The 26,601-nt window shown below is 39.1% G+C and overlaps 1 protein-coding gene across 2 annotated transcripts in view; it reads right to left on the bottom strand.

The window, feature by feature from the left end:
* The window catches only part of LOC145451758 (uncharacterized), a 197,782-nt gene extending 183,192 nt beyond the window's left edge, over positions 1-14,590 (bottom strand). For both annotated transcript variants that reach the window (XM_080329994.1, XM_080329995.1), the window contains exons 1-3: positions 14,523-14,590; positions 6,598-7,736; positions 935-1,097 (exon numbers count right to left, since the gene is read on the bottom strand). In XM_080329994.1, the coding sequence (XP_080186120.1) occupies positions 935-1,097; positions 6,598-7,736; positions 14,523-14,583 (1,363 nt within the window). In that variant the 5' untranslated portion in view covers positions 14,584-14,590. The remainder of the gene's footprint in view (positions 1-934; positions 1,098-6,597; positions 7,737-14,522) is intronic.
* Between the last annotated feature and the right edge of the window lie 12,011 nt (positions 14,591-26,601).

Raw genomic sequence — 26,601 nt, 5'->3', positions numbered from 1 at the left:
TGTCCTGGAACTGAACCAAAAGTGAAATTCGTAAATATATGAACAGAACGCTGCTCACAGATTTAAATTTCAATCCTGTTCTAAGAATCGGGACAACCGACTTTCATCTCTATAGTTTTGACAAATTGGTTATTGAGGTCGACCAGCCTATATGAAATATCGCCACTATCTTTCTGACGCGTGTACGATATCATCAAAGCAATGTTTGGTTTGTTTTAAATATTATCTACATGTCCTCACTATATAATCAAATACCTATATTGGGTTTTGGTTTATAATCCCATTTTATATAGTGCGGTCCGCGAATGGATACAGATGTTGAATGCGGCCCGCGAGCTCAAAAGTTTGCCCACCCCTGGCATAGCCCATAAAAGACACACGCAAAAAAGTGGTTACGACAACATGGCTTGATCTTTAAAATGTGGCGATTTGTCTTAGATTGCCTTCTATGGAAAGCTCTAACTTGCGCGGCTGATACTCTGGCAGTATAGAGCGACGGAAAGAGCCCATAAGCCCATAAGCCCATAAGCCCATAAGCCCATAAGCCCATAAGCCTTCTATATTGATATGTCCGATTGTCAAATGCGTCGTCCTAGTAATCTGAGCGCCGCTGCACAAATTCGGTCCGCATGGAAAATAATGAACCCTAATTTGAAGTATCGTGCGCACCAGGTGTTTCATAGAACTGTGACGCGTACAACTGATTGCCTGTACGTTCACTATTACATACATGCTCATAAAACGCAGCAAACCTACATTAAAAATGCAAAATTCCGAGGTGTGAGGCTTGGGTTGCGAGATAACAATTAAACTCAGATTTAGGTCGCGGTAGAAAAAGTTTAACAACCACTCGGGCAACATATACATTTTATGGGCATTTTGTTCGATAAACGTATACTGGATATGTATTGGATGGATGGATGGATATACATACTTGCGAGGTACTTTTTCATCGTTTCGGTAACTTTTTCATTCAAAATCAACCCATACAGAAGTTGTCTGGTAAGCTCCATTCTACTATCGTTCAGTTGCTTTGTTACGAATTCCTGCATTTCCTCTCTGGTCAAATTCACGACGTGCAACGCGCAGCAAAATTCCTGCAAGTGTACTTCGCCATTAGGCAGATAAACAGATGCGTAGATGAAGAAAACATTTCGTGAGTTCACTACGTGTGATGACGTCAGGGTATATAGGCTACGTTATGATGTTCACATATTATTTAAAAGTATGTCAGTATGTCGGTATTTTCCATAACGATGTATTGGGCTTTGTGACCGGTTTGATTACGTCAACGAGATATGTACTCTACATTCCATGGAAAACTTTAGAATAAACCAGAACGAGGAAAAGACTAAAGGTATTTGAGTCTCGCGAAGCTCTGCATAGTGCTTATTGGCTATAACATCAGTTAACAATGTCTTGTTCGAACATAACATAAAATTTGCTTTTACTAGACATTATTCATTGGCTATATGTATATAGATCAGTGATTCTCAACCAGGGGTCCTGGAACCTATTTCAGGTAGTCCGCGAAACCTCCGAATTTCTAAAATGGTTGATAACCATATTTCTATTTTTTTACTTAGAGAAATCACAAGACAGTTTCGCTTCATTACTGGTAAATACTATTCAGGACTCACATCAACGAACTGGCCGTCTGCGATGAAATGTTCTACTGTTTAAACTTATTTTAATTGTCAAACTGCCCATGCACTAACATTTTGGTGTTTGGTGATGTTTTGCTTTGGTTTTGGAAAAAATGGTTTGGAAAAATCAATTTTCTCTAGTGATATGTACACAACCGCTATTATAAAATAACTTCAAGATGAGCTGCTACGTAGAAATGAATAGACTGAACGTTACGTGTTTCTCAATTTTGATGCAGTGTTGGGATCAAGTCACTGCCTTCGAGTCACGAGTCATTTCGAGTCATTGGACATTTTGACTCGAGTCAAGTCAAGTCAATCGATTTTCAAAGGTGACTCGAGTCAAGTCAAGTCACTCGATTTTTGAAGGTGACTCGAGTCAAGTCACGAGTCAAGTCACTAGTCGAGTCAAGTTGAATTTTCAAAGTACGAGACATGATTCATAAGTCATTGCATTATGCTGTTTTAAATACAGATGGAGTCGTCCCCATTTATTCCGAATCGAAAAAAGAGTATAGAGTTGATTATACACGCAATAAAGGCACTTTAACTATGCAAGTAGCGGTAGCCCCAGTCTAGAATTATCCGCCAAAGCACAGGATAAAATATGAAACCTCAGAATATTGAAAAAAGGCTATGGTGCATTACCTCACCCCCCAACTTATACATGATATACAATTATAAACGTATAAACGATATTCGTTCGATTTAAATCATACAAGTGGGTTGGTTAAGGTGAGCATTGAGAACTGTGAGCAGTTTATAGAGCAGAGATACATTGCTAGTAGGCTATATGACCTGACTATACTAATTTACGACAACGTAAGCTACAAGCTCCAATAACTGCGGTTGCGATCAATTTATTTGTGATATAACAATACAGGGGCGGTACAACGCATAATCATTTATTGATTGATTGCTCTCAGAGGTCACACCAGCGTATCAGTAACAATTCGAACGTATACAAGATACAGCGATTTAATCGACATCGATTACTCGATGACTTGAAATTGACTCGTAAATTTTGCTTCGAGTCACGAGTCAATCCGCATTTTTGAAACGTCGAGTCAAGTCAAGTCAAGTCATTTTTGCAAAGTGACTCGAGTCAAGTCAAGTCATACGAAAAAGGTGACTCGAGTCTGACTCGAGTCAAGTCATGACTCGAGTCATCCCAACACTGTTTTGATGTCAATTATGTCGCGATCATATACTCAAAGGTTTGTCGGAAGCCTTGCGCGTAATTAGTACATTCGCCATCACTTGGTCCGATATTAATTGAAAGGGATTTTCAGCACACCTTCATATCAAATCGACGGCGCGTATTTTCAAGACACGACATCGTATATCAAGAAATGCTGCTACAGAATTCGCTTTGAAATAGTAAAGCTTCCCAATTTCGATATAAATAATACGATATTATTTTAAAGAAATCATTTTGTTGCTGTTTATCACCAGTTAAAAGTTAATATTTGCACAATGCAGAGGGCGGTTTTACAAAAATAGAGCTGGATTTGAACTAAAACTGGGGTGGCGGTCCGCGATTCGAAAACCACCGATGTAGATGGACTATGTTTCTCTCAATATATAATATGAGCAATTTAAATCTAAACCTAAAGCAACGAAACGAAACATGATGGTGATGTAAGACTGGCACTGGCGAATGTCTAATAACTGGGCTGGATACTGTCGCTACCATTTGTATCGGCGGGGTCGCATTGACCAGTGGACTGCACCATTTTGTCACAGAAAGGTTCGCAAGTGATACTCCTGCCGCAACTCACCAACGGTTTGAGATGGCGGTCTATCGAATTTCTTGTTATTCATTAGTATTTGACCATACTATAAAAGCGGATTCAAGCTGCATGCTCTAAAAAGGATGAAATCATTTGAGTGGAATATGCACAGATTGGTGCAAAATAAAACCATGAAATAAACTACGATATGATGCCACGCTATTCCACATTGCGAATCCCTATTACATGTGTCCTAAACTATAAACAGACCAAACAGTCTACCCAGCAATACTAACAATGTCGCGAATTACTGAAGCATTTGAAACTGTAAACAAACGATGTCAATTAATTCATTTTCGAGGAGAAAAGTAGTCTACTATCTATTTTCCAGCCTGCCCGACTAACGTCACGTGGCGTTTGACATTCACTTCACAATCGTGATTTTATTTCGGCTTCAAAGATTAAAATTCGCGGAATGTCAGAATTGGCATTAAATTCGTTTCTGCACTAATCAAAGCAGTATTCCACAGGGCATCGATTGATCCACGGATCCTTACCGTAACACATACCCATAAATTTAACGGGATACCCACTCCCGATACTAAGAGTATATAGGATAAGTCACATTGGGTACTCGTACGGAGAATCAGAGAATTACATCAGATATTTGCGAATTCACTAGGCATTTTATGAAGTTTGATTTCAATTAAACTGGAACTTCTCTAGGCAGTAGTCAGAGTATGGTCTCGAGTGGCTCTCAGCCGTCGGTCGGGGGTAAGTTTCCTGCCGGTCCGGTAAATGAATTAGACTTTTATATCCTTATTTCAAATTTTATCAAGATCGATGCTTGTTAATTTATTAGAGAAGTGAAACCTCCAATTTCTATTGATTTTGAAATTTGAAAAGTATATTTATTCGTGATCACGTCATTGTTCATCATCTACCTTGAACTTATAGTAGATCACGATGCTGCAAGTGCTGTTCAAAGGTGTTTAAAAGTAGGCTACGACTCGTTCATGAACAGTAATGTGTGAAAGCTATATGTAAACGCTCAAGTTGAAACAAAGTTTGTTTTTCAACATGTAAAATTTATCGACAATTAGCAGCAGAATTGACGCTAGCAAACAGCAAGCTAGCATTTATTTCAAGAGAAACCGAGCTCAGGTAAATAATTTTTAATAGCACCCCGCCTTGCAGAAACTTAAATAGAACCACATTACACTCGTCTAATATCAAAGGTCAAATCAAGTTTCAAACGTTTAAACACATTTCTCGAAATAGCAATTCGGGCTAATTTTGATGTATTGAAAGTTCGCCGGTCTGCAACATCTATGTCAGAGGTCTCAAACTCAAATGTGCTCGCGGGCCAATTTCCTATTTTTGATGGCGCCGCGGGCCGCACCACCAATAATAGGGGAATTTAATGTATTTCAAAGTAGGCCTTATTTCCGCTTTTCGAGCATAGGTCTACTCCTGATAACTAGGCTATATTGGCATGTCATTACGGAAGTCAAACAGAATCAGCGTTTGATTTTACCTTCGAATGTTGATTGTTGGAACAGATCAATAACAACTTGAGCATAATGAATCTGTGCAATAACAATAGAAATGTGCAATCGCCGAAGAATCCGTTGGTGTTACAGCTGTGAAGCGTAGGCTACGACTAGTTAATACTCGCCACATTAAATTGGCGACAATAACACCCAATATGACACAAGATGTAACCAACTATACACCAAAGGGCCAACATAATGCGAATGTCGGTTGCCATACCAACCCAACATGCTTAGATATCTAAATAAGCTACGCAACGCAAGCTACGACCTTTTGATATTTTACTATTTCTCCTACCAGTTTGATAGTTTGTTCATAGTGTCCTATATGGTGTGGACACAAGTAAATCTAACGGCTCAGTGAAATTGGTCTTTGTCACACTTTCCATTTGGTCAAAGGCAATTTGACGGTAATTTTTGACCGGCTTGTCCTGCATTAGCCTACATTTGATAAGCATAAGACGGGTATCAATGGAAAGCTACCACGGTACTGATTGCGAAAATATAAATTATATTCGGTTCGTGGCCACTGGCCTTGGAACTCGCCAAAATAAGCCTCAAATGTTGCATTGTAAGTGAGTTTGGTATTGTTACGTAACGATATAGTCTGAGCAGCTCAGGAGCAAATGCGCACGAGAGTGAGAGTGCTCAATCGGTTGCGTAACAATGGCCAATACGCTTGCAGCTTGCGGTGCTCCTCGCCAGACGTCATTGCTGCGTCACAATACCAAACTCACTTACAATGCAACATTCGAGGCTTATTTTGGGGAGTTCCAGGTCCACCAACAGAATAAATTTCTATTTTCGCAATCAGTACCGCGGTAGCTTTCGATTGATACCCGTTTTATAAAATTTAGGCCAATGCAGGACAAGCCGGACAAAAATTACCGTCAAATTGCCTTTGACCAAATGGAAAGTGTGACGTACACCAATTTCACTGAGCCGTGAGATTTGCTTGTGTCCTCACCAGGGTTTGTTGCGTGCGTAGTTGTACCAAGTCACGGCATTCCGAGTCACAAAAGTCCTTCTCTGATTGTAACGTTTGACGTGACGAGTACGAGTATGAGTACGAGCAATTCTACAGAGGGTCGCGCCCAAGTCCGAATCACAATTTTCAGTCACCAATCATCAACGGGTCATGTTTTATAATATTAAACAAGTAATGTCACGTACTAGTTGATGTTCCACTGAGTGGTAACTTTTGAAAGTGATGTATTAGTGAAGTTTGATGAGTAGTTTTAGAGCGAATTTTAAAGCGAATTCAAAAATTGGTAGTAAAATATTGTCGAATACTTCGAAATCCAAAATGCCGTCGCGGGCCGCACAAAATGATCTCGCGGGCCGCGTGTTTGAGACCTCTGATCTATGTTGATGTTTTCCCGGTCCTCAATCCCAAATGGTTGAGAATCACTGGTCTAAGGGGTATGCTTCGGCAGGTAACGAAACCGTGCATAATTATTATTTGCTGAATAAATAATTCCTGATATACTTCTGAAAGTTTGATACTTTCAAACTCTCCAGGTCAAATCAATACGACGTGATGATGTGCGTGATTGGAATAATCATTTTACGTGGTTTGTCATGCTATTGAGGCGAATACGAAAAATAGTTTCAACCGGATAATTCCTTAGATATATAGTTTCCAAAAATCAGATAAACACTGACCTGCATCGTTTGGTGAGAGAACTGGGAGGATTTATCGAATGACGTTACGTTATCGCGATCATCCTCGATAACGGCCCCGGTAGATAAGAAGTCATCCAAAACCCTCGGATCGATTTCGTGACGTTTCAAATAACTATGTTCGAAAACAAATATATTTTCGCGCATTGCGTCATAAGCCAGCTTTGTAATAACATCATAATATTCTGCGGATGATGGACTGAGAAACTGACGGAAGAATGCTGACATGAGACCAGAAAGGCTATCGGGCAGAGAATTTTGATTATTTCGAAATATTTTCGTCATGTAGTTTAGGAACATAGGATTTCGACACAAAGTCAGCAATTTGGGGGATTTTTGTTGAAGTTTGACCAACATCAAATCGCTATTAGTTGATTGGGATAGTGTGAGTTGCAAGTTTTTGTCGTCTAGTCCTCTCAAAGCTACGAGTCTGTCAGGTTTTTGATCAGCTTTAATATTCAAGTAGGTGTTCCAACGCGATGTAGTGAGAACGCGAGCATCATGCCATATTCTGCCCGACATTATGTTAGCGATGATGCCATTGGCATTTACAAGAGTGGTTTCATCCATTATAGGGTAGCTCTCTTTGGCGAATTCCTCTAAACATTGATCAAGACCGTCAATGGTTATCAACATTTTGGGCGAGTTGTTTCTTAACCATTCTTCCCCAGCTTTTTGTTCAAGGGGACTCAATATAGTCATACTGTCGCTGGCCATTTGCTCCGTGAATAACAACTTAAACGCAGTCGTGGGGGTGCACGTTTGAAGCGTAGCGGCGGAGATGAAATGAACCAGTTGTATATTGTCCAGTATCTTAACACTCCTATCAGCTACAGCTAAGCAGTACATTCCGGAAAGAGTGGATTTTCCTGCCCCCGCTTCCCCAAGAATCGTAACATGATTGATCGGTTTCACGTCTGATGAATCGTGAATTCGATGGATGTTGATCTCTTCAATATCGCGGCCCAATAAAGACTTTTCGTCGCCATGATCGGACGTCGAACCTTTTGCACCTGTACCCGTCATATCTATGATCATCATTGTAGGTTGAGCTGTGAAAGTGCGATTTTGTGCGATCTGTTTTTGCAGATGCAACTTGGTCTTTTCCAGAAATCGCTGCTCTGAAAAATGATATCAGTTCTTTGATTTAAGCCCACACTAACAACCGAACAAAGGCAGTCGGTATCAAATAAATTATATTTTGTCGTGGTACGAACGTTGCGTTTGCTTGTTTGCACTAATTTCTAAATTTGCGATGTTTTATATTTCAACCATTTTCAAAGTGAAATTACTTAATTTTACAATTCGATTTTGTTGAGTGTAAAATAGTATTTGAATGGATTTGCATGACTTTTATGATAGAAATTGTTACAAGTACAACAACAGGTCGATAGGACCCATGCACCTTGCATACCAAACAACGTGCACCTGTCTGTGGCTCTCACAGCCACGCTGTGAAGATTCACTTTACAAAGGTGTCACACGCGACCAAGCAGCAACTATAATACAGTAGAAAAATCGAGTGCACAATCCTACCAAGACTACTTCTTCAAACTAATTACATCAGCACTTTCAATACATTTCGATTTTTACTTCTCTACTTTTGTTAAGCGATCTTATCTTTTTTTTAAATTATTCCATTTATATACACGTAATTGAGTAAAAATTCGCGGTATGGCATCGCGTATTGTACTTGGGTATCATCAAAGACTGAGTACTGAAGAGGGTATGAGGTGAAACAATCTGAGATTGCTGAGTGCTGGAGTTTGATCTTATGTCTCTCGTCCCCACTGTTATGACCACGGTACTAGTGCGGGGAGTGCACTAACCCTAAATACCATTGTAAAATTGACCTTCGTTATATCGGCATGATAGTGAACGTCATGCATCCGAATGATTCGGCACGTGGAGCAATAAAATATCAATAGAGATTTCACTAATTTGAAGGTACAGTAGACAGCGTTGTTTGCGTGGAGTATGACACAGAGTTTGAAATGTAGTAATCGTGCATCATTTACATGCCAGGCGATGCTATTGATACTATGAAAGACAAAATTCAAGCTAGTACAACTTAATTAGCTAATTACTACCCTTCACCATTACTGAAACGAGAGAAACTTCAACCAATTATATCCGAGGCCCATACATCCGTGGACACGTCTTAGGGATTTTGTATTTGAAAATATTTTTGCATACAAGTAGAAAGTAGTTCATCTAGTCTCTGTCTAATTTTGCAAAGTACTTGATCAATTCCTTAACATACCTGCTGTTTTCCACAAAAACAACTCTGATTAAGTAGTATCATTGGATTCTGTAACCACGTTTAGCTTCAAGTATATAGTATAAGTCAGTGGTTCTCAACGTTTTTGTCTTCGCGGACCACTTTTGACCGTCAGAGACCCAGTGGACCGCCCGATGTTTTCGGTCAAATTTAGCTCAATTATCGTGCAACCGTGATCTGACTTGTGCAAAATTCAACTATAGGATAGTCATAAACAGCAACAAAATGACTTATCTTATAAATAATATCATACATTATGTAGAAATTGCATCGAGTTTTATTATTTCAAAGTGACTTTTGCAGGTGCATTTATTGAAATAAGTGGTGGTATCTTGAAAACCCGCGCTGAAAACACGAGTGTTGAAAATCAATTTCCACAAAGATAGGTGATGGCGATGTAATATTTTCTCGTAACGCTTCTGACGACACCTTAAGACAGGGGCTCCCAACACGCGGCCCGCCGACGCTTCTTTTGCGGCCCGCAACATCTTCGATTATGAAAGCAAATACTACTATTATGGTATTGTCGGTATTGTTACATATTCATTTACCTATACTTAGTTCTCTCATCGCGCCGTCTCTGTTTTGTTTTTTGATAACTCACAGGGATAGTGTGAACCTCACAAAGGTTCGGGTTCGTGTGAACGTGACCCTTTTTGAAAAGTTCTGTGTGAACGCGACCGTGAACCTCATGACGTTACGTGACGTCATATTGTTAATTTCAACCATACATTTCATTGGAGTGATATCCTATACGTTTTAAATGTCGCCAAATGTATCAACTGGGTCAATCAAGTGATATGTTAATCTCATAAAACCAATATCTTCTGTAGCTTTGCTAACAAATCCCTAATAACTGGGGCGATTTTTCGACATATCAAAATAAGACGAGATTTTGTCAAAATTGTAGCGTTAGGTCTAAATTTGTCAAAATTGTTCACAAAGTCAAACATTTTTGACCTCTGCATTTCGTTTGTATCGCTGCTTTTGCACTGTCGGTGAACTTATCATTTGATCTATAACAGCTTTTAGCCTAATTTATAGGCCTACCATTGTAGAAGACCCATTGTCTGCTCATCGTGAATCATAAACGGTCAAATGAAATAAATAGATTGACATGGTGTTATGGTCAACGTACCGCAATATTCTAACTGAAGCAAGACTGCTTGGGCATTGCATGGTTCTTATATCAAGAAGCGCATGATGATAAATTGTGATGTAGACAACATTGTCATAATGAAGCAACACGGTGTGTCACCAGCAGTGTACGAACAACTTCAGTGCTGTCAGCCGACAACTGCTGCTGTTGAACGTTCTTTCTCCATTCTTGGCACGCTAAATAGTAAAGACAGACACGTTCTACCCGAGAATGTAGGACAGTATCTTTCCTTGTACTACAACAAATTTTAATTATTGCTACTATAATACGCGATGTAACTACTGGAATTCTTCATAGGGCCAGATTTCGTTAAAATAAAGTTTTTTTTTTCATATAAACATAAGTCAAAAAAGATTTTCGGGCTAAACTACTTCATAAGGCCAGGCAGTTCCATCAAGAAATCTTCCATTTTGAGGTATAAAATCGCCTTACTAATAGCTCATTCTGGTTTCTTTATATGCTCGAGTTGAAATTCGTACCGATTTTAAAATAGGTATTCGTCTATGGAATCTATAGTTTAAGAGAATAACGCGGGGTAGCACACTTTTATAAAGCGTTACACTCACCGCCACTGACGTGAACAAAGCGACAAGGAGGGGGAAATTAAACCACCAAAACGTATGGAGCAATAAATTGACTTTCGCAGAGCTAAATGGAACACCGTTGTGTCTTATTTGTCGAAGAACAGTTGTTGTAACGACGCGAGGAAGTTTAGAACATCATCATTGACAGTTTCATTCGGAGTTCAAAAATACATATCCATCTCTTCTTAGGAAAAAATCGTTGTTAGCTAACTGTCAAGCCCGGTAATTCATAATGCGGGACATTGCTAATATCGTCGACAACGTTACAGAGGCATAGTTCAAGATTGCTTGGAATATTGCTAAAGCAAGAAGTCAGCTTGAGGAGATGGATTTTGATTTTTGAGAGAACTTTAGCAGGCTGTGCAAATGGTTTGATTGGTTAACCCCAGATTTCTTCTCATATTACTGTCTTTAGCATGACAAGTGGCAGTGGCGGCTCGTGACAATATCGGGTGGTGGGGCAAGGGCTGCGAGCGACTTTTATCAACATGACGTCACAATGGCGTTTTCCAACGTAAAAAAGTAACTTTATGATGGTCACATGAATTTCCCGACAACAGTGATTTTAACGTAGGTGCCGCGAGAGGTTTGCCGGTGAGCCGTGACTTGAAGTGTGGTAACAAATGTTTTATTCATTTATTTTTAATCAAAGGATTATTTTACAAAATGTACGTGAACTAAGAATCGTCCCTATGCCACGAATCAAGTATCAGGTCATCCTTAGTAGCATGCGTTTTGATTTCATGGTAGAGTTATAGATTACGCAAATCGATAGACCCTAAAATCCGACCGTCACCCCAAATTCGAAATCCGGATCCAGTCCGGCCAGGTAAAAAAAACATTGAAATCCTGCTCCGGCTCCTGAACAGGACTGTGGCCATCTCTGGTTACGACCAGTTTATAATAGGCAACCAAAGCGGAGGCACCCGGCGTACGATTGGACAACTTCTGGACCTCTCATTTTCGCTCTAAAGGCAACTGCGTAAACTACGTACGGAATAAAGATTCAATACGATTCATGTTCGCACTTGACTTGACCTGACTAATTCCAATGACTAGAACTCGAGAGATTGCGTAAGCCTAACTGGAAAGGTCAACGAGTTCGGACACATACGCAATTGTTATCTCATAGATTGGGCCTGTCATATTGAATCCAGAACATCAATTTGAATGGTCTTTGAAGAACTAAGGACAGCAGCCTCGGAACTTCGGTCTCGGAACAACGTAGGACATTTTGGCCTTGCAACTGGAGACTGTGACACAACACATACGGCTTACTGTCTATAAGTCTGCTGCGAAATCGCCGTTGGAAAATATATTAATTAATAAATACATGAATAAAAGCCGTAACTTAGTATACTGTTACAAGAAATCATCGAGAAGTAGCATACGCAATCTCATAACCCATTCCGGTATGGTACACTGTCAAAATCAATGCAAACAGACGAACACCGAACTTTGAGTAAAATAGATCGAGGAATAGGCTGATCGAATGATCAGCTGTTAGCCGACATCGAAAATGAAATAGCTATCGCAATTGACAGGGGATTGTAAGCAAATGGTTTGAAGGTCACAATTTCACAGTGAAATGGACATTGGCGAACATAAAATTATGTGAATATTTGAATGCAAACCGAGAATCTTGGTTAGCTGTTTCATGCGATCATCGAGATATACCATTGGAAATATCATCACCGATCTCGTTATGGAACGCAGACTATAGATTAGCACAGACCGACACCGGCTTTTGCGTGAGATCCGCAATGACGTAGGTAGGCTAAGTATCAGATCAGCGCGCATCTCTACCATACTCGACCTCGAAAACGAAATAGCTGCCTCAATCATTGAGTGTCAACTTTAAGGCTTGGCACGGCGTTCGATACTAAAATCAAGACATACCGTGTGAAAGCTCATGACAGATCTAGGTATGGAACATCGTTAAAATCAATAGAGACCAATAACGGCTTTTGCGTAAATTTGTTGGCGATAAATGAAGAGTCAGCTCTTACTCGACTTTGGAAACGAAATTACCACCCACATAGTTCAGTGACAAACTTAAAACTTGTTACAGCGGTCGATACTAACACTTACCGTGCCAAATGTCATGACCGATCTCGGTATAGAACATCGTCAAAATCAATGGAGACCAATACCGGCTTTTGAGTAAAATCTGTTTGCTGTACTATGTACATGATAGATCAGCACACACTGAACTTCGGAAACGGAATTACTACCATTATCTTTAAGTAGCAAGCCTGAAACTTGGAGCAGTGTTAAATACTACCTTCACGACATATCATACCAAGTTTCAAGAATTATCATGGTGCGAAACACCGTCAAAATCGACCTATACCAGCAAAGGTCGACTCAACGCATATTACGGTAACCGAGTTCAGATATAGATACGATTGTTACATCACACCTTAGGGGCGAGTAGGCATATTTGCCCCGGTTGCTCGGCCATTTTACGAATAGGAGAGAGTAAATCACTGTTTCTTTATTGTGCGCGGCTTTGAGAGAATAGATAGTGTAAGCTTGTTATGAGCGCTACCGGGGCAAGCCCCGGCTAGGCATTCACAAAGCGAAAACACAGAAGAGAATTCGATTTTCGCAGAGACTTCGCTATGTATGGGCGTTTGCAAGCGAAAGCACAAGAAGAACGCGGGTTTCGCTGTGATCTCGGTATATATTGATTGCTGTGCGTCTATAAATGGTTAAATTGTTATTGAACAGAATTTTAGATGGGGCAATGCCCCAGTTGCCCTATAGGACGAGCCGCCACTGACAAGTGGAGAGCTCGAAGTGACAATGACCTTTGTGACGAAAACAGTCACCGTAATTGGATACTTGCTCGCTCACGCATTGAAATAAAGAGTTCCGTGATTGAAGGGTTGGATGGTACATATATACCTATACTTGTTGCTACCAATCGTAAGCATGTTTTAAGCCACTGGAAGATAACGTATACACACAAATACCAGCAACTGCAAACTTGCGAACGCTGTCCACAAATGCTCTAGAATGCATAAACAATTAAACACGTATTACGTTTCCGTATATGACTGGTTAAAACGGTGAATTTAATATTAGCCTACGATTACATCATATTAACATTCTGCGGCCCGCAACATTTTTTGATGTTAAAATACGGCCCGTTATACATGGTAAGTTGAGAACTCCCCCCTTAAGGCATCAAAATTGAGAAACAGATTTTTGAATGAACTTGCAGCTTAGCCATTTCCATCTAGCAGGTCATCTTGAATTTATTCTTGAATGGTGATTATGTATATTCGAGAAGAAAATGGACGAAAAAATTCCATTTCTAGCAACTGCTCACTAGTTTGCTGGAACTGAAAACTTGTAAACATTTCGAAGTTACCCTGATTGACCTTACTACTCTAACTTGTTATTTTTTCACAGACCCCGACAAAACATTTTCAAATAGCAATGTATGTTTTTTATCAATAGGCTGCTGTCAATTTAACAATTAAAATCAGTTTGCCCAGCAAGATATTTCATTCCCGACGGCAGTTTTTGTAATCTGAGTCGTGAAGTTTTACCAGTTATGAAGCGAATCTGTCCCGTCATTTACCTAATTGAAAAAATAGGCTATCAAACATTTTGCAAATTTGCAGGTCTCGCGGACCCCCTGAATATGCTTCGCTGACCCCCTGTTAAGAACCACTGGTATAAGTAATATAAAAATAATATACTATTCACATATCTGGATCAATTACGTCTTGAATCAAACTATCTAATTTACGAAGGCACAATATGTGAACTGACCAACGTGATCTACACATATTCGCAGGAGAAGATGTTACGGTTCATATTGATGACAGTCTTCGACGAAATTGATTAATAAGATATTTATTTAACTTACGCGCTGCGATTGTCAGTCTCTCTTCATTTAACTTCTTTTCTGGACTTTCAGGTGGATGCATAATATTGATATCTGTCACGAGCGTTCAATGGTAAATGACAACAATACGGAAATAAACTATTTCTCAAGGACATTGAATAGTCGAAAAATAGAAATTTGGAAAATCTATGGGTGGTGGGGCTCTGGTATTACTAAATGTAAATTATTTATGCATCTCGGTTCCATATATACATCAGTGTAGCGGGTACCCTCTTTGGCGTAATAATATAGATTGTTGAAAAGCACGTATAATAGCGCAAGCGATATTTGGCGGAAACTACAATCGAAATTTAATTTATTATAAGCGCTAACTACGAATGGGAAATTCTCTTGTAATATTACAGGCGTTGTCATACTTTCTCATGGATGTGGTCGATCGTAGAACCAAATTGGTCAAACAGAAAGAATCCGATTAGTGACAAAGCCAGCAAATATCCAGGTCTTTAATTCTTATATCTTGAATCTAGCCGTAAGTGCTGTGAAGGTCCTCACGCACCGCAGAAAGAGATCTCAAGGTATTAGGTAAGTACAGACTATGCTGGTAGGATCAGCAAAACCACAGCTGGTTTGTATAGCTTAGCATGTCCTACATGAATCAAAGATCATAACTGGCTGCATCACGACTAATGCTTGAATCAAACCAGTCTTGGATAAAAATGCATCTAGGTGATGCGGTAGTTACACTTCAGAAGAGTTCTAATGTAAGGTTTCTGGTCGGTCCTCCTATCATCTTCTGAACATAGGATTGTGTCCAGCATCCATATCACATGTCGTGCTGCACCAGTTTGACGATGACTAATACTTTACCTGCGCCCAGAAAAGCAGGAGTACTCGGCATAATCGCAGGCATATCAGAGAAGAGATTTCTCGGATTTATACTTAGTTCTACAAGTTCTTAATCATTCGCTGTTCCACCACTACCATCCATGTCTGCAATGGGTTATATTGTTGCTCTAACGTCTAAACATATCGTGACCTACTTTTAAAACTAAATATTCAATGACCAGGTGTCACATTTTATTGTTAAATCACCAACCGACAACATTCGCATACAGAATCATTGCCGTTAGCAAACTTCTTGAATTATTAGAAGCACATAATCAGCAAGCTGCTGCGATCGTGATCGTTCAAGGATACCTGATTAACCAATCAATAGCCGTAAATTCGTGATTTCATAGTCTTCTCGCCGTTCTATGAAAGCTGGCACGCCCACTCTACAGTGGCTACTTTCGAACGCATTTAAACAAATCTTACCGACATTCCTGCTTATTGCAGGCTCATTGACGTTTTTATCAATAATCTAAATAATGAGACATAGATACGCATCATTTTTGAGATTTTCCAAATTATGGACCACCCTAAAATATAGGCTACGGCATAGGACTCATGTCCTAGGTTCCTCATTCAGTGTCTAAAAATTAAATAGTTTGACTTATTACCGAGGATAAACACCTTATCATAGGCTATGACGTATGCCCTAGGTCCCTCTATTGGAGTTTACCATAGGAATTTGACATGGAACATCACTCCACCGTCTATTACTTTTTGCAACATATTACATCACAAGTGTGATCACAAGCAAAATCGCCTAAAAACTGCAGGAATTAACATTTCCTGGTAGTAACATCTGTCATTTGCAGTAAAACCAAGTATGGGACTTTTCTAACGAATGCAGAGATTTGATGATTAACTCATCGCTGTACGGTATCATCTTCTTGATTGGTACACTGATTGTCGCAGTTATTCGTCAAACGATAAAGTTTGAAAAAAGTAAGTAAACCAAGAAGGGGGCCTTTCAAAAGCGGGGGCCCCGGGCTACCACCCACCTCGCCCCCCCCAAAAGCCACCACTGAGTATATATATTATATATGTTGACTGCGTTTTTCCCCGGTGTCTGCTTGAGTCGAGTCTTTCTGAAGAGTTTTGCAATATTATATAACTTACCAATGTTATAGGTATTGATGTTTTGGTCACCAGAAACAATGTTCACGGTACTTTGTTCGAAGTTCAGCGACACTTGATCCCCTTCGGCCAATATCGCACTTTCTGGAAACAGGGAAGTGCGTATTTGTTGACGTGGTTCATATATACAACGACAGACATTCCAATCAACTTTGAAAGATTAATGAAATGACAACACAGCTATTGTAAAAAAGTTACGTTAGAAATTTTACTCAAAGCTTAAGAGGAAATAATGCGATAGGAACAAAAACTATATTATTTAAATATGAGGGGAAGAGAAAGGCCATTGTATAAAGCGGGTAATGCGGAAATAGACATCTTCGGATAAATAATGATTTTAATACATCTATCGTAATATATCATGGGCAAGTTAGTGGCTCTTTCACCACCATCACACATATTGATAGCTTGTTTGGGTTTCGGCTATAACAAGTTTTTGTGTGTCTGAGGTTTCTATGTTCGTTTGCTTGTGGCATTCATGGTCTTTGTAGACTACAATGGTAATTTACACCAAATAAATATTGTTCATTTCGTTCCGTATCTGCCGACTTGTAGCATGGCCCACTTCTAGGCATTTGGTAAGACACCGCTTATGCGGATGGCATGGCGAGGAGAAGTCTATATAGATAAACCTTCAACACAGAGGTAGGAATTCTGGAGGCATCCTAGGTCGGAATCGAATCCGCAACCTATTGGTGTTGCGGCCTTGGATTATACCACTACGCCATGTCGCCGCAGAGATTTCAGTGTGCTGCTTATCACTGATGCCACTTGGAGAAAAGTCTTAAAACGTCCACGTACAGAAAGAGCCGCGCTCATACCTTCGCAATAGTGCTCCGAATATGCATGGAAGAAAGTAAGAGGAGTAAGAGTGCGTGAGAAAAGAAAAATTCGCGCACCAGCATCATGAAATCATTAATATTGACCTTTATCACATGCATTGTCTTAGCGCACAAGACAGAAATAGGAGATAACCGACAGTGCTGTTTACGAAACATAAAAATATTTCCTAACGTGCTCAGTGTATAGGTATACAGAGTCATGTTTATGCTTGGCCCACGGTTCCTAGTGTACTAAGTTGGCAACAGAGTTTAAGATCATCCACGGTGGAATTAACGGCATGATATAGTAACGGCATGTGAACTTACCCAGATAGTGGTATACTTATATATGCGATAAATAACTCGGCGACCGGCCGAGTGCTGCTATCGCAGAGCTGGTTTAGAAGTCTATAGTTGGCATTGCGCAATATACAGTCTGATAGCGTGGAAATACGGTCCTAATCGATATAGCAAACAGAGCTGATACTCGGACCGGGACTTTCTGGTCACGGTCTAATTCAGGCATGAAGTTGAAACATATATGGGGTATAACGCTCATTGTCCATTGCGTGGTCGGTATGAACTGATTTTTAGTTGTTATTTTGAGCATTGTGACCGCCTGTTATGTGATTTTTTCATGTGATGAGTATCGGTATGGCACGTGAGTCTGACTGGAATGGCTTGGTGTTGTAAAAGCTTAAATACTAGCAGGGGTGCGCAAACTTTTCAGCTCGCGGACCGCATTCACCCTCTCAATTGATTGGTGGGCCGCGCTATAGTAAAATACTAATTATAAGCCAAAACGCAAGCATTTATTCGATTATAATGAAGCAGTGGTTCTCAAACCATTTTAAAAGCGACCCATATCCGAGTTTTAGTGGAATCTCGCGACCCAAGCCTCTCACATCAAATCGTATGCATTTTTAATAAAACTATGCTACAGTTTACGGGCATGTATACAATGTAGAGAACGCGCAGACAGCAGTCGTAGGCAATGCAGCTCTATGGACTATGTCTGACTCACGCGATTGCAAATTAGAGTGTGTTATTTGACAACGGGTAGCACTTGTACTGACTTTCTACTCAGACTATTCGGTACCAACCAGAAGTGGTAAAAGTAGTCCAGAAAGCTACTCAAGTAGAAGTAGAAGTAGTGACGAAAAATCTACTCAAGTACGAGTATAAGTACTTCTTCAATAAACCACCTAAACTACTTGAAGTAGTATTAGAATTGACTGACTTTAAATCTATTCAAGTAAGTAAGTAGTTTTGTAAACAGTCTTAATTCGTTCACATGGACTATCAAAAGCTGCGAATTGAGCTATGCGAATGGTGCAGAGAGCTTGATTCGTATTGATGCATCCCAGGAGGTATCAATTTTCGACAGAATAAGCATTGCTTCGAATCATGTGATGCAAATTATAGTATTGATATGAAAATGCGCTACTAACCCTTTGTTTACTAGAAGACCCCGTTTTAGAGAATCTCATGGCATGGCGCTCTACCCCATATTATATGGCCCCAAGTTTAGGCGAAGAGGAATAAGTAGAAGTTGTATCGGATACGGTTTCATCACTTTTCGCGATTAGTATACGTTAATAACAAATATTGTGGATCGTAAAAGTTATCAATCAATCAATCAATCAGGTTTATTAATATTTTCATCGTTTCAAAACATCACAAGACTGCGATATAATGAAAATATAGGAAGGTGTCGAAACAACTTGGAGTAGCCTGTAAGATCAGACACCCACCTTAGCCTAGGCGAAGTAAATAAGAGGCATACATGCACACTGAATGAAAAGTAATGCAGAGAATATAATACGCAAGCGACAAAATGAAGTGACATGTGGCGGAGGGCGAAGTCGAAGTTAGGTCGTGGCCCGGTAATCCTGAAGACTGGCTAGTAGTCATTTGGAAGAAATTGCTTGCATTTCGACTAGAATGCGGACATGGTAGCTTTATTTTCGGAAAATAGAGGCATTACTAAACTTGCTTTTAAGCTTCAACATGTATGTTCTGCAGATAAAAGAACTGAAAACAATTAGAACTCAACGTATGATACTCGCAATTGAAAGTGAAATGCAAATACCACTTCTAAAAAGCAGAAAATCTATTTCATGTCTTTTGTCCATAAAACCTCAAAGGTGATCTGCTAAAACAGGTGTAACGTTCAAAGAAGCTGGATTACGATATGATAGGAAATTGCTAGATTGCGAAACGGTAGTTTCAAACGTTATGGTGGGCCATATTTAGTGTGATGAAATATTTGATATGGGCGACAATGCGGTGCGAGAGAAACCAAGCAATCCGATACCTAAATTATATTCACTGATACTTTCATAAAAACATATTTGTCACTCCATTACTACTATGCGCGAAGCGCAACGAATGTTCTGGGTTGTACTTGACTTTTATGAAAATTAAATGTTGGTACTCAATAAAAACAGCCCCGAAATTCCTCAGGCTATCTTTCGTATTGGTGGATTAAACGACTTCTACTTGACAAACTGAAAATAGCGAAAAGTAAGTAAGTGGTTCACAAAATATTATGAAGTATAAGTAGAAGTAGGAAAATCTGATCTACTTGAGTAAGTACCAGAAGTAGAGGAAAACTACTTGAGTACTTCGAAAAAGTAGAAGTACTTCGTTACTGATCACCTCTGAAAACTAGGCACTCACTTGCGATAATCGGCTCATATGATGGGTTGATATCCTGACCACGTGGGTCGTGACCTCTTTCTGCCATTGAAACTATTTGATATCTGCTCGGATTGTAGTATTCGAATGATAAACGACAACTAGTTTTTCTAGTTATCTGCCGTGTTGGAACATTTACGTTGATATCGGTGATAATTGTAAGAGCACAGAATATAGTTAGAGCACCCTAAAAGAGTGATACTTCTATATCCGACCACTACTATCTATTTGACAGAACCTAGAATTTTCAAGGTCTAATTTTGATACCGGAAACGGTTTAAGCATTCGGAATCTTACCGCAATTAAAAATATCTGAAAATATCAATAGTATTAATACAAGCACTTGACATTACGGTATATAATCTGCAAACTGTAGTGTCTACTACTATACATTCATATTAGCTAAAACCTATTTCGCATGAAAATGATTAGCGCGCATTTAATATAGTGATTGAATATGATTACACCGGTCAACAAAATGAAAAAAAAATTTAGGCAGACCATCTGAGAGCCGTTTCTGGGGTTTGTGAGGTTGCTGATTACGAATATCACATTAGTTTTGTCTGATTGGCTCTCTGTCAGAAAATATTTATACCCCTAAAAAAGCCCAAAATTACTGTATTTACCCTTAAATATTTCACTTGGTGGAAAGAAAATCGTAGTTTTTTCTAATTTTATACTGCGCATAAATGGCTAACTGACTATGAAGAACCCTCATGTCATTCTCAGCCATTCTATCAATATTAACATGGCGCGATGCGAAATATGTGTTTGTCAAAAAAGCAGTTTGTCAAGCCTAAAAATTCTACTTTTCCAAAACGGAAATTCGTCTTCTCCTGTATCAATTTGTCATTATACCAAGATTAAAGAGGAGTATAAAACTATAAAATTTGTCCTTGAAAGGCTTAACTACAATACTTATATGTGTCTCATTTCTTTTGACTGGTAAATGGACAATTTACCACTGAGTCAACGAAGTGGATATACCTAGTAACCCTAGCAAACGAGAAGCTTAAATCTGGTATCTGGTATATTCGAAGATTCCAATTTCACATTAGGAGGAGTTCACAGCATGTAATTTCTCCTAAGATGTAGTAAATAAAACTTTTTAGCTGATCACAAAGCACCCAACTACAAACAGTTGGTCTGAAATTTCGTATCTGCATATCGAAAACTTGGAACGAACATGAGCATAAAAGTTCACTTCCTGTTCAGTCATCTTGATATATTTCCCGATCATCATGTTGATTAGCAATGGGAGAGGTTCTAACAAGACATCAGAACAAAAATAGAAAGATACCAGGGCAGATGAGATGAACCATTGATCATATTATGTCAGACCGTTGCCGGAACCTTTCGGGAAACTGCACTAAATAGCTTACAGGCGAAAATCGTACAAAAAAAAACAATTTCGATTTAAAATATATCAATAATATTGTATTCCAACTGATTATTTCAAATTTACAATAGGTGGTTGACTTAAAACTGATTGAATTAATGCCACGTTATTTGAGTATCTAGGTAAATACTTCTATACATGACTGGAGTTTATTTATGTACATGATATCCGTGAATGTCTGTAACTATGATAAATCTAATACCCCAAAATATAGTGCTGTTGCTGTATTTTGATTTAATATAGTCTTCTGTGTGTTTAAAATAACCAGTAGATTGAATTTCTGAACTTTATAGTACCACTAAGCCGATTTTACATCTAGTCATTACCGCGAAAATGGGAGATTTTGGTCAAAACAGCCCCATGGGATATCTCCACTAGAGCCAATTTGAAAAAACTAAGGTCATATTCGGAATCAGTGCCCTTCATAACCCACAAAACCACTCTTACTTTGTCTGCCTAAAAATATGTGTTGACCAGTGTTATCAACCGCTAAATAAGTGACGTATTTCTATACTTACTTCAATTTAGTCGCAATGCGGCGTTAGCCAGGCATTGTCATTTTGGGCATGTGTTACAAACATAACAAATATAGCTTATTTTGGGTATTTTCAGATTTGATTTTTGCAGTTTCGGCATCGACATGAATTCATATTTTCACACATGAATTAACCATCAAAACGCTTTAGGTTGGCCTTTCATAACAAACGAGATTCACGAAACGTGCAGTATTTACTTATTGTGCCATCAAACAGCAAGATTAAAAACAGAATTGAGAAGGGTGTTGGAGAGCAAATTCAGCCACTACAAATCGGACTGCTTGTGCAATAATTATTCTCGCTGCTCGCTCCGATTGGTGTGCAAAGTTCCTGTATTCACTCGGATTATTATGCCACTTATGATAACAATTGAATATGGTTGCTGACACGTTTGGATCACAGCCGTCACTACCTTATGAACGGTTAGAAATCATGAGTGGCTTTAATATCTAATATAATATGAAAATAATGTCCACCTGGCACATGATTATCGAAGAAAGGACTGGATGTATAGAGTTGGTAAGCATTGAAGGGGTAGCTTCTTGGTGACTTAGACATTTCGCCCTGTGCACGTTCATTGTTCAATAATCATTGATGAAACTATATCCCTATTGTCCAACCTGACACCGATTACACTGGACAACACAATTTCTGTTGACTTTGATCAGACAATTGATGTTGTCTAACTTTTGGGCGGTGAATTAAAAAACGACTTCCGTATTTCTCTATCACGTCAAGTTTTTGGGATAGGCACCCAACACATTGTCCCATAACCCACATAATAGCACTGCTTATAATATTTTGTGTTAATTGTATAAAACGTTTCAAAAACCACAAGCAGTCGAACGTAAATCAATAGACTTCAGATAAACATTTGCACTGCTTTATTTGGTTGATTTAAACCGATATTACTTCAACAGGACAAATAAAGTGCGAGCTGTAGGGTCCAAATGTACACTAATAACCTATAATTCTGTAGGTTGTCTAGTTTGATACTCGATCAATAGCCAGCTAACATATGTAAGCTCCAATCAACTCTGGTATCTAACCCCCATCATCTTCAGATGTCATGGGAAATTTTCTCCTTGCCCATCTCTGACTATGTCAAAGTTTTCATGGAAATTATTTAGATATTTTAGCTTTTTTGAATGTCTGCTATCCGACGTAAACATATATGGCTGTGACACATGTGTATCAGGGTTACACGTGCAATGTGCATCCTTGTTGTCTGACCACTAAGAGAACACAATTTTTCAAAGCTGATGCATATGATCCAATCGTGCACGCGAGATTGCAACAATTCAATGTTCCTGTATTATTCTCAATGTTTCTGTGTTATTCACGAAGACTAACTGAGTGTGCAATTGGTAATGCACCTAAGACGTTGCCATTTCGGAGAATGCCACACTTTATGATCCTTTTTGGGCTACCTATAGGCATTGGCCATTTACTTGAGTTGTAAATCGGTTTCCTAACTCCTCCAGTAATCCATGGTAACAGTACCATGCAGGCTTGGACAACTAGATAATTCTAGTTGTCTAATTTCATTAAATTAAAGCGAAATGCCAGTATTCTTATTTTAATCTAATTTGTTATATGTTTCTTTGCTCTAATTCTAATTCTAATCTAATTTTTTGTTTTCCTGAAAATGCCAGGTTTATCCTAGGAATTTTGCAGCGAGTTAACAAGAATATTTCTCTCGCGCTGGTAAAACCAAGCCATCATCGCCATACTTACTCCGTACCCTACAGCAATAGTAGTTATTATGACGAATAATTGCCTGCTAGCAATAGTCTGCGAAAAACATTCCAGTTTTTAAAACTTTACGGTAGTACAGGGGCGGGCAACTTCTTCAGTCCGTGGGTCGGACGTAGCAAAATTAAATACTTATCGGGTCAGATTGCAGAATCGATGCATTGTTCGCCCATTTATCCACATATACAAGGAATGTGTTTGGCGAGATAGCGTAGTGGTATAGTCCACAGCTGCAACATCAATGCGTTGCGGGTTCGAGTCCGACCAAGGTCGACTCCAGAATTCCTACCTAAGTGTTATATGTTTATCTATGCTCCTCCTCGCCATCTCATCCGAGTGAGCGATGTCTCAGTGAAGTGATATACAAGATAACTAGGCTAGCGACGACTCACGCCACATTATGCCACAATGCTGACTTTTAAAACGTCATCAAATGTATCAACTGGAGCAATCAAGCGCTATATTAATCGCATAAAATCAATATCTTTCGTGGCTTTGCCAACAATTTTGACGAGGACTTGCAAGGGAATATAAGCTTACGCCTCAATGGTCTAGGCTAGACCGGACAATGTATTCAGCGTCTGACTATTGCTACATATATATTGAGAATAGTGTAAACCTGGTTTCTATAAATGCTGCCGATATCACCCCATAAACAAGTTATACGGTAGCCGCACAAATTTGGTTTTTATGATACAATAAACATATCAAGTGAAGATGGATTCAGCACGCCTGCCATTTTTTACATTACACAACGACGTATTCTTTATATCAATTCCATTGATTGGTTGAATAAGCATCATTCGCTGACTACCCACAGGTAGTGTATTTCGTTCTTGATGTTTTGTGATTGCGGGTCAAACTCGCAACAGAGAGTCACTAAATGGGCCTACTCACAAAGGAAAGCTAATTATTTCGAGTAAACTTTTGTAACAAAGCAAGTAAAGTTTTTGAGATTGGCATGATCGTTTGTGTTAATATTTTTATGCTGTCATCTCCATGCATAGAGCTGTCCGAAGTTGAAATGCAGAGAATTTTGAACCAAAGACGTTATAATGACGCGAAAAATGTAGTATATGAAAATGGTTCGCAGTGCTGAACCTACCAAGGTTCGTCTGTGAACGTGAACCTCTAAATTTGTGAGGTTCACACACAGAACGCGAACGCGAACCTCACGTTCACACCCTCCCTAGTTGGAGGCAGAGGTGGTCAGTAACGAAGTACTTCTACTTTTTGAAGTACTCAAGTAGCTTTCTGCTACTTGGGTACTTACTCAAGTGGGTATAATTTACCGCTACGTCTACTCCTACTTCGCAATATTTTGTGATCTACTTACTTACTTTTCGCTATTACCAGTTTTTCAAGTAAAAGTAGTTTAGTCCTCCAATTAGAAAGATAGCCAGAGTCATTTCGAGGCTGTTGTCGAGGAGTATCAACATTTAATTTTCATAAAAATGGAGTAAAACCCAGACTTGTCGTCGCGTTTCGCGCACAGTGGGTATTGAGTGACCAATATGATTTCACGAAAACATCTGTAAATATAATTTAGGTAGCGGATAGTGGCTCCGTTCAAACCGCATTGTCGCCCATATGACATATTTTATCACCCTAGATATGGCCGATCATAACGTTTGAAACTGATGTTTCGCAATCTAGCATTTAGATATCCTATCGTAATCTAGCAGTCAGTGGCGTTTCCTAATCTGAAAAAGAGGAGTCTGACTTTTTTTTAGCTTTAGACCTGTTTTATCATACCACCTCTAAAACTTCCTGGACTGAAGATATGAAATACATTTTCCGCTTTTACAAGTAGTGTTTATATTTCTCTTTCAATTCGCAGTATCCAGGGCTGTGGAGTCGGAGTCGGTAGAGACGGAGTTTCGCTCATTTTCACTGGAGTCGGAGTCGGAGTCTATTTCTATAGCTCAGTGTTAGAACGCCTTGCAGTCGGTTTCGGTGTCGGAGTCGTGAAAAAAAAATACTGGCTGGAGTCGGAGTTTGTGAAAATGCTCCTGATTCCGACTCTAACTTTTTTAAATAATAAAACAATTGCTTTCAAGCATCTCTTAAGTTTACTAATAATAAATAAAATAGGATTAACATGTATCAACAATCAGTGTTTTCAGTTACGATATTGATAAAATTGGACCTTTATTGCTAATTGTATTAGATGATGAAAATTTTAACCAAATCGAGCAAACACAAAACTAATGAGGGAGTCACAAATCGGTGCAATTTTTGGACTTATACCATGATAATATTAAAGATTGAATACATCGTCTGGTTTTGTAAGTGACAACGTCAATTGTAAAATTGATACAAAATATAACCAAACGCTGCATCCCACTTGACAAAATCAAATATATTTCCCTTCTGATTACCGTGTATTAGTAGTGAAAGAGCGTGTGCTTGTCATCAGTATAGCGCATGTATAGTGAGAGAATTTGTACATCTCTTGTTGTTGTTGTTGTTGTTGTTGTTGTTGTTCACTCATACACTAGCTATACTGACTAGAACCAGGACCGTAACAGGCTGTTCGAGTAAACAGAGGATTGGTATCGCATTTCCATGTCAATGGTTAATAAAGTAGGAGTCGCAAAGGGTATAACTTTGTGTCGTTACCGCACCTAAGCTATAGCTGAATGAACGTAATGTTTGCTTAATTGACCGAAAAAGAAATCCGGTTCCTAATAGTCCCGCTTCCACAGGTTACACACCTTAGACCAGGGTTTGCCTAACTCCATATTCGCGACCCCAATTGGGTCGTTTGCCTAATATCTGAGGTCGCGGAGATGAAAGTTAAATTCCATTGAATATTACAAGAATGTCAATAGCGGGTGTTATTGCCGGCTCAATTCTGAATATTT

Source organism: Botryllus schlosseri, chromosome 12, assembly GCF_051294905.1.
Source record: "Botryllus schlosseri isolate E-star chromosome 12, Bs_hap1, whole genome shotgun sequence".
Classification (NCBI taxonomy): domain Eukaryota; kingdom Metazoa; phylum Chordata; class Ascidiacea; order Stolidobranchia; family Styelidae; genus Botryllus; species Botryllus schlosseri.
This window is presented reverse-complemented; position numbering and strand designations above follow the sequence as displayed.